At 44.3% G+C, this 18,230-nt stretch overlaps 1 protein-coding gene across 2 annotated transcripts in view; it reads right to left on the bottom strand.

The window, feature by feature from the left end:
* Positions 1–18,230, bottom strand: part of GSTM4 (glutathione S-transferase mu 4) — a 77,812-nt gene that overhangs the window by 26,294 nt on the left and 33,288 nt on the right. For both annotated transcript variants that reach the window (XR_005777523.1, XM_040424081.1), the window contains exons 6-7: positions 14,726–14,821; positions 14,496–14,606 (exon numbers count right to left, since the gene is read on the bottom strand). Coding sequence is in view for 1 of the 2 variants with exons in the window: in XM_040424081.1 (XP_040280015.1) it covers positions 14,496–14,606; positions 14,726–14,821 (207 nt within the window). In the remaining variant the exon portion in view is untranslated. The remainder of the gene's footprint in view (positions 1–14,495; positions 14,607–14,725; positions 14,822–18,230) is intronic.

Raw genomic sequence — 18,230 nt, 5'->3', positions numbered from 1 at the left:
ACAATGACATAAGCAGGTAGCTGCAGTAAAGTGATCTCTACCGACCAAGAAGTGGCGCCTATTAGGCAACATGGACAGTGTTACAGGATTCTTTGTTTAAAAAATAAACTATATATATATTATATATATATATATATACATACACACACACACACACATACTCTATCATCTCCTAGGTTGTCTGATTTACCACATCTAAAAGTTTCTGTGGATGCTGCGGGCTCAAAAACTGTCTGTGCCATTTGCAGTGGCATCTAATTGTAAAATACAGTTGGGCTATAGCTGCAACTGCCAAGATAAGAGATAACTAAAACACTACACAGATTTGGAAATTATGTAATTGTACTGACATGCAAAAACGAGATTTTTGTATAACTTACCAGTAAAATCTCTTTCTCGATCTTCCTTGGGGGACACAGGAAACCTTGGGTATAGCTCATCTCCATAGGAGGCGTGACACTAAGTGAAAGACTGTTAAGCCCCTCCTCCAGCAGCTATACCCTCAGCCTGGAGCGAGAGACTACCAGTTATGTGCCCAAGTAGTTAAAACAAAGGCAAGGATCAATCAAATTAACACCAAGTCAAAAAACACCCGTCAGGGCAACTAAAACAATGGGTGGGTGCTGTGTCCCCCAAGGAAGAGCGAGAAAGAGATTTTACTGGTAAGTTATACAAAAATCTCGTTTTCTCGCCCAATTCCTTGGGGGACACAGGAAACCTTGGGACGTTCAAAAGCAGTCCACAAATAGGGAGGGACCACAACCCAAGATGAATTAAAGCACCATAGGCATTAAGGCACCGCCGCCTGCAAGACCAGGCGGCCCAAAGCAGCATCCGCCGATGCATAAGTGTTCACCTTGTAGAACTTGGTGAAAGTGTGCAAAGAAGACCAGGTGGCCGCCTTACACAATTGTTCAGCCGAAGCTCGATTTCGCTGAGCCCAGGAAGCCCCGACCGCTCTGGTAGAATGAGCGGTAACACCAAAGGGTGGTTCCCTGCCCTTAGCACGGTAAGCCTCAGCAATAGCCATCTTGATAAAGCGGGCAATAACCACTTTAGATGCCGCCAGCCCCCTGCGCGGACCCTCCGGAACCACAAATAGAGAATCCGAGCGCCGAAAGGGTCTAGTTACATCCAAGTAGATCCTCAGAGCCCTAACAACATCCAGACGGTGAAGATCCCGTTCCCGAGGATGAGACGGGGACGGGCACAGAGAAGGAAGGACAATATCTTCATTCAGGTGAAAAGCGGACACCACCTTCGGAAGGAAATCCGGAACCGGGCGGAGAACCACCTTATCTTGGTGAAAAACCAAGAGGGGTTCTACGCAAGAAAGTGCCGCCAATTCAGACACACGCCGAAGAGACGTGATGGCAACGAGGAAAAAACTTTGCAAGACAACAAGCGAAGGGAAACCCTGCGCAGAGGCTCGAAAGGAGAATATTGGAGAGCTGTCAGCACAACATTAAGATCCCAAGATGGAACGGAAGCGCGATACGGGGGAGCATAGTGAGCAACCCCCTGAAGAAAAGTCTTAACTGGACCGAGCGGAGCCAGAGGTCGCTGAAAGAGGATCGAAAGCGCTGAGATCTGACCCTTTAGGGTACTGAGACCCAAACCCAAGTCCAGACCAGACTGCAAGAAGGATAAAATCGTGGGGAGAGAAAACCGAAGGGGATGAATATCCAAGGTCTCGCAGAAATTCAAATAGGCCGGCCAGGTTCGGTAATAAATCCTGGACGATGCCGGTTTACGCGCATGAATCATTGTACGGACCACGTCAGCAGAAAACCCCCGCCGCGTTAGGACCGCGGTTTCAATAGCCACGCCGCTAAACGTAGCGACCCTAAATGCTGGTGGAAGATCGGCCCTTGAGAGAGGAGGTCTTCTCTTAGAGGCAGAGGCAAGGGAGCGTCTGCCAGGAGCAACATAAGGTCTGCGTACCAAGGACGACGAGGCCAATTCGGGGCTATTAGGATCGCAGGCGTGCCTTCCGCCGCGATCTTCCGAAGGACTCGTGGAAGAAGAGGCAGGGGCGGAAAAACGTAGAGTAGAGAGAACTCCGTCCAGGGAAGGACGAGCGCGTCCGCGCTGTAAGCGTCCGGATCCTTGGTTCTGGCCATGAAGGTGGGAAGCTTGTGGTTGAATCTGGAGACCATGAGATCCACGTCCGGACGACCCCAACGGAGGCAAAGAGACTCGAAGACGTCGGGGTGCAGAGACCACTCGCCCGGGTCGATCGTCATCCGGCTGAGGAAATCCGCCGCCCAATTGTCCACCCCCGGGATGTAAATGGCCGAAATGGCTGGAACATGAACTTCCGCCCAGCGAAGGATTAGAGACACCTCCCTCATCGCCGCCGCGCTGCGAGTGCCCCCCTGATGATTTATGTATGCCACAGCCGTGGCATTGTCCGATTGGACACGAACAGGGTGACCCTGAAGCAGCGAAGTCCAATGCCGGAGTGAGAGGAGAACCGCCCTCAGCTCCAGAACGTTGATCGGCAGTTTGGACTCCGATGGAGACCAAGTGCCTTGTACGGACCGAGGAGGAAACACCCCCCCCCCCCAACCCCGCAGACTGGCATCGGTGGTAATCACCAACCAAGTTATCGGCAGGAAGGACTTCCCTTGGAGAGGGGTCCGTAACCACCAGAGGAGAGAGGAGCGAACCTGGGGGGGGAGGGGAAAGTGCCGATCCAGACTCTCCTGGGACTTGTCCCATGCGGACAGAATGGCAGTCTAAAAGGTGCGGGAGTGATACTGCGCGTAGGGGATTGCTTCGAAACAGGACACCATCTGTCCCAAGACCCGCATGCTGAACCGGAAGGAAGGATGGCAGTGGGTCAGAAGGCTCCGAACCGACCGATGAAGGAGCTGGCGCTTCTCTGACGGAAGCCGAACCTCCGCTGCATCTGTATCCAGCAGCATCCCCAGAAAGATCAGTTGCCTGGATGGAACAAGAGAGGATTTGGGAAGATTGATAATCCAACCGAACCGGCGTAAGGTTTGTAGCGAGAGGTCCACACTGGCGGATGTCAGTGACAGAGAGGGTGCCTTGATAAGGAGATCGTCCAAATATGGAAGAAGAAAAACTCCCCTGGAACGAAGTAAGGCGAGGACAGGGGCAAGGACCTTTGTGAAAACGCGAGGGGCCGTCGCCAGCCCGAAGGGGAGAGCAACGAACTGGTAGTGGTCGGACCCCACTGCAAAGCGCAGAAAGCACTGATGACACCGAGCGATTGGAATATGAAGGTAGGCGTCCTGGATGTCGATAGAGGCCAGGAACTCCCCTTTTTCCAGAGAGGCCACCACCGACCTGAGAGACTCCATCCGGAATCGCTGAAGACGAAGGAAACGGTTTAACCGTTTTAGATCCAGAATGGGACGAACCGAGCCTTCTTTTTTGGGGACCACAAAAAGGTTCGAATAGAACCCCTTGAATCTTTCTTCCATGGGAACCGGATCGATGACCCCTTTGTCCAGAAGGGTGCGAGTGGCAGTAAGGAAATCGGCCGCTCCTTGGGGATCCCGGGGAACCCGGGAGCGAAAGAACCGAACTGGGGGGAGGGACGCAAACTCGAGTTTGTACCCGGAAGACACAACTTCGAGAGCCCAGGCGTCGGAGACGTGCGCCTGCCAGAAGTCCCTGAACAGGAGGAGACGTCCCCCCACCCGGGTGGGTGGGGGCGCACCTTCAGGTAGTGTTCTGCTTGGTCGCGGGAGGGCGAGCAGGCTGTGACTTGCGCCAGGAGGGCTGGGTCCGAAAAAAAGGTTTCTTACGTCTGTCCTGGACAGAGTTAGGGGATGGACCTGAAGAGGTGCGAGGTGCGGGAGCCCTGCGGGAAGACCTGAAGCGAGAAAAGGTGGGACGGCCTCGAGTGGTGCTCCTAGTCCTAGATTGAGGAAGATGCGTACTCTTCCCCCCCGTGGCTTCGGATATGATTTCATCCAAGCGGGTCCCGAACAATCGAGAACCAGTAAAGGGAAGGGCAGTAAGAGACCGCTTTGACTTGGAGTCCGCCGTCCAAACCTTTAACCAAAGCTCCCTCCTAGCCGAAACGGCCAGGGCAGACGAACGGGCTATGAGAGCTCCCGCATCCAGGGATGCCTCACAGACGAATTTGCCGGCTTGAACGATAAGTTGGGCTAGAGCACGGAGGTCCTGAATAGGGACGTCGGATTCAAGCTCCTGATCCAGCTGAGAAGCCCACTCTGAAACCGCTTTTCCAGCCCAAGCGGAAGCAAAGACCGGCCGGAGGGCGGAACCGGAGGCTGCAAAGATACCTTTGGTAATGGCCTCTATACGGCGATCCTCAGTGGATTGTAAGGAAGAGCCATCAGCAACGGGAATAGCCGTGCTTTTGGCCAAACGGGCCACCGGGGGGTCGACTTTGGGTGGTGACGCCCAGTTTGTAATGCAATCTGCCGGAAATGGATAACAGATATCCAACTTCTTAGGCGGAGTAAAACGGGCATCAGGACGGGCCCAGGCCTTGGAAACCACCGACGAGAAGTCAGCGTGGAGGGGAAAAACCGCAGACGTCTGTTTTTGGCGAAAAAAGGAAACACAGTTTTTTTCAGAATTAGGAGGATCATCGTGAATCTTAAAGGTATCACGAATATTGTTAATAAGATGGCCCACAGCAGAAACCAGTTTTGAAGGCAAGGCCGAGTCCATATCACAATCTGAATCAACTAGTTCCCCTTCAGAGGGCATATCCTGTATTGAGGAAGGGCCCGACTGAGAGCGCACCCTTGGGGGTGATACTGAAGCATCCGAGGATGATAGGCGCTCTGCCCTGGACCGCTTCTGGGGTTGACGGGCTCTGGAGGTGTCGCCTGGAGAGAGGGACTCAGACGGGTCAGCTAAGATAGCGGACCCGGAGGGCCCAGCAGGGGAAATATCCGGCTGCAATAAGGGCAATACCTCTGCAAGGCGGCCCACAACGTTAGAGAGACTGACCACAGCCTGGGAAAGGGATCTAGCCCAGTCAGGGGGATCCAATAGGCCAGGGGGTGACACAACAGATGGCGGACCCTGTAATGGGGCTTTGCAAGCCGAGCAATGCGGGTCAGGCTGCCCTTGAGGAAGGGGCGCCTTACATGCGGTGCAGGTATGATACCAAGGACCAGCCGGCGCTGAGGGGTCAGACATGTTGGCTGAAGTAAATAAAAATGCATCCAGGCCAGAGGGCTGCAGTGCTAGAAGGGGTCAACAGTCCTACCAGGTCACAGTGGGAGCGGACGGCAACAGCAGCGACAACAGCAGTTGCAACAGCAGCGGCAACACCTGAGGTAAAAACGATCCTCTTCCCCCTTCCTGAGAGCAGGCTGGCACGAAGAAGAGGCGGGGCCAGCGAAGAGCGGGAAGAAAGACGTCCGCCCCCCCGACTGAAGCCTAACATGCACTGGAGAAGTGGAACGAAGCTCCGCCCCCCGCTGGAACTTTCGCGCGCGATTCAAACAAATATGCCGCCGAAGAGAATATTTGCCCCCCGTCCACCTCCATATAAACCGGAGGCGAACGACACACCGGTAGCCGGCAAGAGAAGTCAGCCGGCAGCTGAACATAGCGGCAGCACTGGCCGAGATAACAAAAGGCGGCCCCACATGGCCGCCGCACCTAAGGTAAATCTTGCGCAATAAACCCTCCCCCACGAGCACCGCTCCGCTCCACACACAAAGGGGGGAAGCCGACAGGAAGCCTTGTAAAGGTGACAAGGCTAGGCAGAGGGGACAGCAGAAGTTAGAGCCCTAACAAGGGGGGGAGGGGGGGGGTAGGAACGGCTGCATAGCCACCTCACCAGTCGACGTTTTCACCCTCAGTCCATCCAGCAGGGACGCCCCTTCAGCCACTGGCACCGAAGTGGCAGGAAGCTGGAGAGGGGCTTGCAGGCGGGCGACCCTTGTGCTGGCGGGATGCAGGGGAGCTGGGCTGCCCTGGTCCTCCTTTTCTTCTGTGGGGGAGGCAGCAGTGCGGATAGCCGGCACTGGCGCAGCTCAACCCCGGGAAAACAGAGAGGTCTTTGCGACTCTGTTGTCCCTGTTGAAAAAAGGAAAAAAATTGAAAATAATAAAAAGAGAAAAAATAAAATCTTTAGCAAAGACAGCTCTGCAGTGCAGAGAGTGTCTTGCCTCCTTGACTCAAAAAACTGGTAGTCGCTCGCTCCAGGCTGAGGGTATAGCTGCTGGAGGAGGGGCTTAACAGTCTTTCACTTAGTGCCACGCCTCCTATGGAGATGAGCTATACCCAAGGTTTCCTGTGTCCCCCAAGGAATTGGGCGAGAAATAAAAGTTAACATCTCATGCATCGTGAATGTGGTAAAATGATACTCTCTCACCCCCCCACCCAAAAAAATCTAAATAAAATATAGCTCAATGGCTTCCCCATGCCCTGCGAAAAAATGTTTTAAATGTACCCTAAAATGATGCCATTAAAAACATGTGTCCTGCAAATTAAATAAGTCCTCATATAGCTGTCAACAGAAAAATAATAAAATGTATAGCTCCTGGAAGGGGGAGGGGGTGTTTAAATTAAAAAAAAAAAAAAAAAAAGACCCTGCATCAAAACTCCCTTGTCATTTTGCATATGTGATGCAGTCAGTGATACAAAAGACTTGCTGTGCCTTTTTTTTATAACTTATACTGTATACTGCAGACATTATCCACCAGAGCCATGCTTTATAGATGGCTGATTGATTATATTAGCCACTTTCACCAAAGACATAGTACCACACAATCAGACAGCAAGGGAACTTTTCTTCATATCACTCGTCCCTCATACCAATAAAAGAGGATATGTGCGCTTTTGCATATTTTGGGAGGGAGAATTTAACCCCTTCCAGGCCTCCTCCGTACATGTACAGCGGGAGTTTGGTTTTTAACCCTTTCTACCCAGGGCCAGTTTTCACCCTTCTGCCCAGGCCATTTTTTTGCTAATCTGACGTGTCACTTTATGTGGTAATAGCTTTGGAACGCTTTATTTATCCAAGCCATTCTGAGATTGTTTGCTCGTCACATATTTTACTTCATGACAGTGGTAAAATTGACTAAAAAAATAATTAAATTTTTATTTAGAAAAAAAAATACCAAGTTCACCAAAAATTTAGGAAAATTCGCAGCTTTCCAAATTTCAATTTCTCTGCTTTCTAAAATAGATTGTGATACCTCCTAAAATTGTTATTAAAATTTACATTCCCCATATGTCTACTACATGTTTAGATCATTTTCTAAATGTCATTTTATTTTTTGGGGACATTAGAAGGCTTATAAGTTTGGAAGCAAATCTTGACATTTTTCTGAAAATTTCCAAAACCCACTTTTTAAGGACCAGTTTAGGTCTAAAGTCACATTGTGAGGCTTACGTAATAGAAACCACCCAAAAGTGACCCCATTTTAGAAACTACACCCCTCAAGGTATTCAAAACTGATTTTACAAACTTTAACCCTTTAGGTGTTCCACAAGAATTAATAGGAAATGGGAGATGAAATTTCAGAATTTCACTTTTTTGGCAGATTTTCCATTTTTTCCGCTTACAAAGCAAAGGTTAACAGCCAAACTAAACTATTTATTGCCTTGATTATGTAGTTTACAGAAACACCCCATATGTGGTCAAAAACTGCTGTATGGCCATACGGCAGGGCACAGAAGGAAAGGAACGCCATATGGTTTTTGGAGGGCAGGTTTCACTGGGATATTTTTAACTTGCCATGTCATATTTGAAGACCCCCTGATGCACCCCTAGAGTAGAAACTACAAAAAAAGTGACCCCATTTTGGAAACTACGGGATAAGCTGGCAGTTTTGTTGGTACTATTTTAGGGTACAGATGATTTTTGGTTGCTCTATATTACACTTTGTGAGGCAAGGTAACAAAAAAGTAGCTGTTTTGCCACTTATTATTTACAACATTTATCTGACAGGTTAGATCATGAGCTATTTTTATAGAGCAGGTTGATACGAACGAGACAATAAAAAAAAAAAAAAAAAGATTTTTTAGTTTCTCCATATTCTGAAAGCCATAGTTTTTTTTATTTTTTGGGCGAATGTCTTATGTAGGGTATAATTTTTTGCGGGATAAGATGGCTGTTCAAGTCCCAAAGTGGGACAAAAAATAAAGTGAAAAAAAAAGTTTCAAAAATAAAGTTTTCCCCAATTTTTTTTTTCAAGTTTCAAGTAAAAACAAACAAAAATGTCATTTTCCCCAAATAAAGTTAAAAAAAATTGGGGGGGGGGGGGGGGAAGTATACATATTAGATATCGCCGCGTCCGTATCGACCGGCTCTATAAACCTATCACATGACCTAACCCCTCAGATGAATACCGTAAAAAATAAAAACTGTGCTAAATAAACCATTTTTTGTCACCTTACATCACAAAAAGTACAACAGCAAGCGATCAAAAAGGCGTTTGCACACCAAAATAGTACCAATCTAATAGTCACCTCATCCCGCAAAAAATGAGCCCCTACCTGAGACAATCGCCCAAAAAATAAAAAAACTATGGCTCAGAATATGGAGACACTAAAACATTATTTTTTTTGTTTTAAAAAAGCTGTTATTGTGTAAAACTTAGATAAATAAAAAAAGTATACATATTTGGTATCGCCGCGTTCGTATCGACCGGCTCTATAAAAATATCACCTAACCCCTATATGACCTAACCCCTCAGATGAGCACTGTAAAAAATTTAAAATAAAAACTGTGCTAAATAAACAATTTTTTGTCACCTTACATGACAAAAAGTGTAATAGCAAGCGATCAAAAAGTCACACGCACCCCAAAATAGTGCCAATAAAACAGTCATCTCATCATACCCTAGCCAAGGTAATGGCCCAAAAACTGAAAAAAATTATGGCTCTCAGACTATGGAAACACTAAAACATGATTATTTTTTTGCTTCAAAAAAGAAATCATTGTGTAAAACTTACATAAATAAAAAAAAATATACATATTAGGCATCGCCGCATCCGTGACAACCTGGTCTATAAAAATATCACATGATCTAACCTGTCAGATGAATGTTGTAAATAGCAAAAAATAAAAACGGTGCCAAAACAGCTATTTCTTGTTATCTTGCCTCACAAACAGTGTATTATAGAGCAACCAAAAATCATATGTACCCTAAACTAGTACCAACAATACTGCCACCCTATCCCGTAGTTTCTAAAATGGGGCCACTTTTTTGGAGTTTCTACTCTAGGGGTGCATCAGGGGGGTTTCAAATGGGACATGGTGTAAAAAAAAAACAGTCCAGCAAAATCTGCCTTCCAAAAACCGTATGGCATTCCTTTCCTTCTGCGCCCTGCCGTGTGCCCGTACAGTAGTTTACGACCACATATGGGGTGTTTCTGTAAACTACAAAATCAGGGCCATAAATATTGAGTTTGGTTTGGCTGTTAACCCTTGCTTTGTAACAGGAAAAAAATTATTAAAATGGAAAATCTGCCAAAAAAGTTACATTTTTAAATTGTATCTCTATTTTCCATGAATTCTTGTGGAACACCTAAAGGGTTAACAAAGTTTGTAAAATCAGTTTTGAATACCTTGAGGGGTGTAGTTCATAGAATGGGGTCATTTTTGGGTGGTTTCTATTATGCAAGCCTCGCAAAGTGACTTCAGACCTGAACTGGTTCCTAAAAATTGGGTTTTTGAAAATGTCAGAAAAATTTCAAGATTTGCTTCTAAACTTCTAAGCCTTGTAACATCCCCAAAAAATAAAATATCATTCCCAAAATGATCCAAACATGAAGTAGACATATGGGGAATGTAAAGTAATAACTATTTTTTGAGGTATTACTATGTATTATAGAAGTAGAGAAATTGAAACTTGGAAATTTGCAATTTTTAAAAGAATTTTGGTAAATTTGGTATTGAATTTTTTTTTTACTTCATTTTACCAGTGTCATGAAGTACAATATGTGACGAAAAAACAAATCTCAGAATGGCCTTGATAAGTCAAAGCATTTTAAAGTTATCAGCACTTAAAGTGACACTGGTCAGATTTGCAAAAAGTCCGTAAGGTGAAATAAGGCCGAGTCCTTAAGGGGTTAAAACAAAAGATGAACTATATAAATGTGGTATGGTTGTAAATGCACTGACCTAGAGAATGAAGGGCCTCGGTCAGCTTTACCACATTGGGAACGCCGTAAAAACAAAACCAATAAAACTGTGGCGGAATTGTACTTTTTAAGGGCATCATTTACTGTTACACATAATGTAATGGGAAGCTGGAAAAATGAGGTGGAATTGGGGGAATAAATAAATAAATAAATAAGTCCTCCTATGGCTATGTGAACAGAAAAATAGAAGAAAAAAAATAAAAATAAAGTTATGGCTCCAGGAAGACAGGGAGTAAAAACCGAAAAACACAAAACCAGAAAATCTTAAAAGGGTTAAAAGGAGTGAGGAGATGAGCAATGGTACATGTTAATCACCTCTTGCACCTAAACAGACCAGTTTGTCAACTATGTGATGTGAATAAAGGAGATTAATCAGTTTAGTTCTGGTTGACAATGTGAAGTTATGTGCACAGACATAAGCCGCACATCTAAACTCTGAACACCTAGTACTTTTATTTTTAGAAGTGAAACAATATGATATTTTCAATTTATAGCTTGGGGTTTGTGTTTGCCAAAATGTTGTCATGGCAGTAATAGTACGCCATAGCGGGAAGTGACTTCCTGCAATTTGAAGTACTATTACGTCATGGTGACTCTGCAGGGGCCCGGCAGTCACTGATAGCCGGGCCCCTGCTGTAAAGGCCAATGCTGCAGTCTAAGCAGCAGTCAGCGCTGACCGTGGCATGGAAGGTGTTTGTGGTGGGTGAGGGATCTCACAGGGGACCCAATGGGGGAGAAGGCAGCCCGATGACTTGCAAAAGCATCAGGACCTGCCTTCTACAGAAGGCGAGGAGATCCATCCCCAGACTGGGTCTCCTAGGCAACCTGTTAGGCTGGTTTCACACGGGCGTTGCGGGTGCATTGCGGGAAAAGATGCGGGTGCGTTGCGGGAACATGCACGATTTTTCCACGCGAGTGCAAAACATTGTAATTCATTTTGCACATGAGTGAGAAAAATCGGCATGTTTGGTACCCAAACCTGAACTTCACAGAAGTTCAGGTTTGGGTAAAGTGTTGTGTAGATTGTATTATTTTCCCTTATAACATGTTTATAAGGGAAAATAATAGCGTTCTTAATACAGAAGGCATAGTACAATAGGGCTGGAGGGGTTAAAATAAAAATAATAATAATTTAACTCACCTTAATCCACTTGTTCGCGCAGCCCGGCTTCTCTTCTGTCTTCATCTTTGCTGTGCAGTAGGAAAAGGACCTGTGATGACATCACCACGCTCATCACATGGTCCATCACCATGGTGATGGACCATGTGATGAGCGCGGTGACGTCATCACAGGTCCTTTTCCTACTGCACAGCAAAGAAGAAGACAGAAGAGAAGCCGGGCTGCACGAACAAGTGCATTAAGGCAAGCTAAATTATTATTATATATTTTTTTTTAACCCCTCCAGCCCTATTGTACTATGCATTCTGTCTTAAGAATGCTATTTTCCCTTATAACCATGTTATAAGGGAAAATAATAAAGATCGGGTCCCCATCAAGATCATCTCCTAGCAACCGTGCGTGAAAATTGCACCGCATCCGCACTTGCTTGCGATTTTCACGCAGCCCCATTCACTTCTATGGGGCCTGCGTTGCGTGAAAAACGCACAAAATAGAGCATGCTGCGATTTTCACGCAATGCACAAGTGATGCGTTAAAATCATCGCTCATGTGCACAGCCCCATAGAAATTAATGGGTCCGGATTCAGTGCGGGTGCAATGCGTTCACCTCACGCATTGCACCCGCGCGGAAATCTCTCCCGTGTGAAAGAGGCCTTAGTGTACTACAGTGAGTAATACACTAACAGTCAAAGCGTTACAATACAGATGTATTGTAACGCATTGCAGAGGGGAATCAGACCCCCAAATGTTGGAGGTCCCAGAGTGGGACAGAAAAAAAAACAAAAAAAAACACACACACACACACACACACACACACATTAGATATTGCTGTGTGCGTAATGACAGGCTCTAAAAATATTTAAATATTTTACACAATCTACCCAGTCAGATAAACATCGTAAAATAAAATAAAACCGGTGCCGAAAATGCTATTTGTCACCCTACATCAGAAAAAGTGCAACACCAAGCGATAAAAAAAAAAGCTGTATGCACCCCTAAGTGGTACCAATCAAACGTCACATCTAGGGCTGCAGTAAACGATATTCTATCAATTATTTTTTACGATTAATGGAGTAATCTAATAAGAAAAAAATTAATACAGTTTTCCTTTATAAAAACTCATAAGACCCCATGCCATTAGTCCCCAACACCCTTTGTACCCCACTGTGCGATCAGCCCAAGTGCATCAGTTCCCCCCAGTGCCCTCAGCTTTCACCCGTGCCATCAGCTCTCCTCCCCCATTGTGCCATCAGCTCTCCTCCCCCATTGTGCCATCAGCTCTCCTCCCCCATTGTGCCATCAGCTCTCCTCCCCCATTGTGCCATAGTCTCTGCTGCCCAGCTCCTCCTGAAAATCGGATTGCACACCGCCTCGGTTTCACCAACTTACCTTTCCAGCAGGGGCGCCGCTGACACGCCATCGTTGCGTCAGGTCACGACGGTGTGCGTAGGTCAGGAGGTCAGTGCAGCGCGGGACCATGGATGTGCTGTGAAGTGTCCGGAGACCCCCTGGTGGAATGGTGAGTATTCCAAGCACAGCGGGAGACCACGGAGCAGGAGTAATAGCAAGCGCTTCACTCCCGCTCTGTGGTCACATGACACGAACGAATCTTCAATGCAAAAAATTTGCATTGAGAATTTTTTTGTCGCATTACTCGATTTAAATCACCTTTTAAGTCACCTCATCCTCCAAAAAATGAGCCCCTACATAAAATAAATAAGAAAAAAAAATAATAAATATATATATATATATATATATATATATATATATATATATATATATAAATATATATATATATATATATATATGGAATTGCCACGTCTGTAACAACCTGCTCTATAAAAATGTCACATGACCTACCCCCACAGGTGAACGCTGTAAAATAAAAAAAAATAAAACTGTCCCAAAACAACCGTGCCCCATAAAGTAATAAAATAAAATCATATATACCCAAAAATGGTACCAATTAAAACATCAACTCTTTCAGCAAAAAACAAGCCCCTGCACAAGATGATTGGAGAAAAAAAGAAAAATGAAGTTCAGAAAGTGGAAAATGCTCTATTATGCAAAACTGAAACAAAGACATATTTTATATAGTTGCATCCATAAGAATCTGATCTATAAAAATATCACATGATCTAACCTGTCAGATGAACATTGTAAAAAACAAAAAATGAAAACTGTGCCAGAACAGCCATTTTTGGTTACCTTGCCTCACAATTTTTTTTTATATACAGCGATCTAAAAAAATCATATGTACCGCAAAATAGTACAAATAAAATGGTCACCTTATCCTGTAGTTTGCAAAATGAGGTCACTTTTTGGGAGTTTCTACTGTAAGGTGCATCTGGGGGGCTTCAAATGGGATATGGTGTCTAAAAACCAGTCCAGCAAAATCTGACTACCAAAAACCATACGGTGTTCCTTTTATTCTGCACCCTGCCGTGTGCCCATACAGCAGATTACCACCATCTGTGGGGTGTTCTGTAAACTGCAGAATCAGGGTAATAGATACTGAGCTTTGTTTGGCTGTTAACCCTTAATGTGTTACAGAATAAAATTGAAAATCTGCCCAAAAAAGTGAAATTTAGAAATGTCACCTTCATTTTCCTTTAATTATTGTAGAACACCTAAAGGGTTAACCAAGTTTGTAAAATCAGTTTTGAATAACTTGAGGGGCGTAGTTTTTTAAATGGTGTCATTTATGGGTGGTTTCTATTATTTAAACCCCACAAAGTTGCTTCAGACCTGAACTGGTCCTTAAAAGTGGGTTTTGGAAATTCTTTCAAATTTTAAGAATTGCTTTTAAAATTCTAAGCCTTCTAACGTCCTAAAAATAAAATGACATTTACAAAATGATGCCAACATAAAGTAGACATATGGGGAATGTTAAGTAATAAATATTTTATGAGGTATCAATTTCTGTTTTAAAAGTAGAGAAATTAAAATTTAGAAAAGTTTTTGATTTTTTAATAAATAAAAGGTGAAATATATTGACTCAAATTTATAACTGTCTTGAAGTACAATGTGTCACGAGAAAACAACCTCAGAATGGCTTGGATAAGTAAAAATGTTCCAAAGATATTACCACAAAGTGACATGTCAGATTTGCAAAAAATGGCCTGGGCAGGAAAGTGAAAACTGCCCCCAGGGTTGAAAGGGTTAATGGTTAGCTGTCCACTGCATCTACACTTTGGAGGCATCTCAACGCCTGCATATCACTATAGGTTGTCTAGCATAAATAGCACAGTACCTCAAATCTTGCCAGAAATTCCTGTAGATTCTTGAACTTTTTCAAGCATGTAGGATCCAACATACTGTGCTGATCGAGTACATCATACATCAGGAAGTCTGCAAATGTAATCTTTGGGATAGAAATAAAGTGGATGTTTTTAGTGATACATAGTTCTACCTTCCCATTTATTACAGGTTTGCTAGTATCAATAGCACATATAAAAATGTACACCATTACAATTTATTTACCTTGTCCCCAACAAACCAGTGCCTTTCGCCCAAAAATCGAGAGTATCTTTCCAACACAGTTGGTAGCTTTTCAAGATATGGTCCCTTCAGCTCTTCCTGAAAAATTGAAGTTGAAGGATGATTTATATATCCTTTTGGGTTTCAGTTTGAATCAATTGTTAATTACAAAATTAATAATTTTACATGTGAATTTAAACCAATGTGGTAGTAACTGTCAGGCATTAAAAAATATTCTCTAAGGGCAGGATAGGATATAAAATGAAAACATCAACCCTTAATTCCACCACTGCTCTGGTGGTCCCTGCCAGGCCTGCAGAGATGATGTCACGTAAATGACTGCTGCAATTTATTGGACATGAATTGGCAAGACACATCCCTGTCTATATAAAGGTCTCACAGCTGACAATGCATATCAAAGCAAAAAAACAAGCGATGAGGAAGTAGTAACTGTCTGTAGAGCCCAGATCTAGAGAATCGTATAAAAAAAATTCTGATCCACTGAAAGTTCCCAAAGACACAGCGGTCTTCATAATTCTTAAGTGGAAGAAGTTTGGAACAACCAGCACTCTTTCTAGAGCTGGCCAGACCTCCAAGCTAATTGGGGGAAAAGGGAATGGGTAAGAGAATTGATCCCAGTGGTCACTCTGGCTAACGTCCAAAGATCCTGTGTACAGATGGGAGAAACTTCCAGAAGGCCAACCATCACTGCAGCACTCCATTAATCTGGGCTTTATGACAGAATGGCCAGAAAGAAACCTTCTCTCAGTAAAAGGCCTCTTGCACACAAACTTATTTTCTTTCCATGTCTGTTTAGTTTTTTTTGCGGACCGTATACGAAACCATTCACTTCAATGGGAAAAATAATAGAACATGTTCTATTATTGTCTGCATTACGGACAAGGATAGTACTGTTCTATTAGTCGTGTGAAAGAGGCCAAAGACTAATGAAAGTTTGCAAGAGAAAAGAAAAAGCACATAAAGGACTTTCAGACCGTGAGAAACAAGATTCTCTAGTGTGATGAAATAATGATTGAAATTTTCGGCTTCAATTCTAAGCGTAATTAAAGTGTGAATATGGAGTTTCTGATCATTTTGGACCTCATTGTGTCTGACAAAAAGATCATGACATGTATAAATTTAAGACTTGTTTGACATGATTGTGAGAGACCTTGTCCATTTTTGTCTGATGGAAAGAAGAAAGAAATTTGTCTGAGATATTTGTGGAAGACATTATCATCTTTTCTGCCTATCAGATAAAATGGACATGTCTGAAATAGGTGTACAAGGTATTGTCCCACTTATTAGATGACCTGTAAATGAACAAGGACTTGTTTGGAAAGGTGTGCACACTAGTGAGTTAACTATTGTCTGCCAAGGTTATCTTGGGATTCTGATTGCAAATCAAAAAAATTGGCCATTCCCAGGTCCAAAATAATAAAAGATAAAATATACACAGTGACCATTTCAGATGGCATAATCTGGTTACATTCCACTAGGGGGATGAAGCTCTTTGGTTAAACAGTATAAAAGCTGAAACAAGCTGAAACCTTTCAGCAAGCCACTGAAGTTGACCTATGAGAAGGACGCCTCTGTGTAGAAAAGTTGGCGTTTTTTTCCAATCGAGTCTCTGACTGCTTCCGCTGAAATGGGCTTCCCAGCAGATGTGCGCCGCTGTTAGACGAGATTAACTCAATTGGTGATGTAAGCACCTTAATGCCTCATTCACATGTCAGTGTTCGATCAGCAATTTCGAGACAGAACCAGGTGCGGCTCTAAACACAGAACAGGTGCAGATCTTTCCCTTATATCTTATCTCTGTGGAGTCTCCAATCCTGGTTTTGGCTCACAATCACTGATGGAAATCACTGACCGAACACTGTGTGAATGAGGAATAATTCTGGATGTAGTCAGTGAAGTGTGGATGCAATTAGTAATTATGTGTTATGTTTTATCTACCGTATTTTCCGGCGTATAAGACGACTGGGCGTATAAGACGACCCCAAACTTTTCCATTTAAAATATAGGGTTTGGGCTATACTCTCAGTATAAGACTTCCCCTGAATGCCCAGCCCTCCCTGTCTTCAAGACAGTCTTCTCCAGTCCAGGGAACTGACTGGGATCTGTGGATGGCACTGTTATGGGAGGGGGATCAGTGGATGACACTGCTATGGGGGGGGGGGGGATCTATGGATGACACAATATAGCATCTTATGCTATGTGTGTCACACTGAAAATGCAGTACAAACTGCAGGATGTTATAGAGCAGGAGCAGATTGATGGATCGTTTTATGGAAAAGGATTCAGCAGTTTTTTGTTTTACCACAATTTCCTGCTCAGTCTGGGTTTAGGAGTCCACTGAGCAGTCTTGTCAGTGATTGACAGCTACCCCTGTATGCATACTTATACAGGGAAACTAGTCAATTATTGATAGACTGACAACGTGACTATTGAGCCTAGAATGAGAAGAGACATAAATGTACTACTACTACTCAGCTCCTCCTCTATAGCAGGCTGACAGATTGCAGTTATTTGTTATTAAAGTGCCATTCTTTCCATAGCGCTGTACAGGTGAAACTCAAAAAATTAGAATATCGTGCAAAAGTCCATTTATTTCAGTAATGCAAATTAAAAGGAATTGCATTAATGCAGCTTAAAAAATTGGAATTTTTGTGAAAAGGTTCAATATTCTAAGCTCAAAGTGTCACACACTAGTCAGCTAATTAATTCATACCCCCTGTGCAAAGGTACCTCAAAATTGTGACTTTGGGGTTTCATAGACTGTAAGCCATAATCATCCAAATTATAACAAATAAAGGCTTGAAATATCTCGCTTTGCATGTAATGAGTCTATCACATATGTTAGTTTCACCTTTTAAGGCTACTTTCACACTTGCGTTCGGTGCGGATCCGTCTGGTATCTGCACAGACGGATCCGCACCTATAATGCAAACGCTTGCATCCGTTCAGAACGGATCCGTCTGCATAACTGTTTTTTCAGATCTGAGTTTTCACATCGTGAAAACTCAGATCTGACAGTATATTCTAACACAGAGGCGTTCCCATGATGATGGGGACGCTTCAAGTTAGAATATACTAAAAGAACTGTGTACATAACTGCCCCCTGCTGCCTGGCAGCACCTGATCTCTTACAGGGGGCTGTGATTAGCACAATTAACCCCTCAGGTGCCGCACCTGAAGGGGTTAATTGTGCGTATCATAGCCCCCTGTAAGAGATCAGGTGCTGCCTGGCAGCAGGGGCCAGACCCCCCTCCCTCCCCAGTTTTAAATTCATTGGTGGCCAGTGCGGCCCCCCTCCCTCCCCAGTATTATATTCATTGGTGGCCAGTGCGGCCTCCCCTCCCCCCCCACCTAATTAAAATCACCCCCCCATCATTGGTGGCAGCGGAGAGTTCCGATCGGAGTCCCAGTTTAATCGCTGGGGCTCCGATCGGTTACCATGGCAGCCAAGACGCTACTGCAGTCCTGGCTGCCATGGTTACTTAGC

This window comes from Bufo bufo, chromosome 3, assembly GCF_905171765.1.
Source record: "Bufo bufo chromosome 3, aBufBuf1.1, whole genome shotgun sequence".
Taxonomy (NCBI): Eukaryota; Metazoa; Chordata; class Amphibia; order Anura; family Bufonidae; genus Bufo; species Bufo bufo.
Note: the sequence above shows the minus strand (reverse complement) of the source record. Positions and strands in the feature narration are given on the sequence as shown.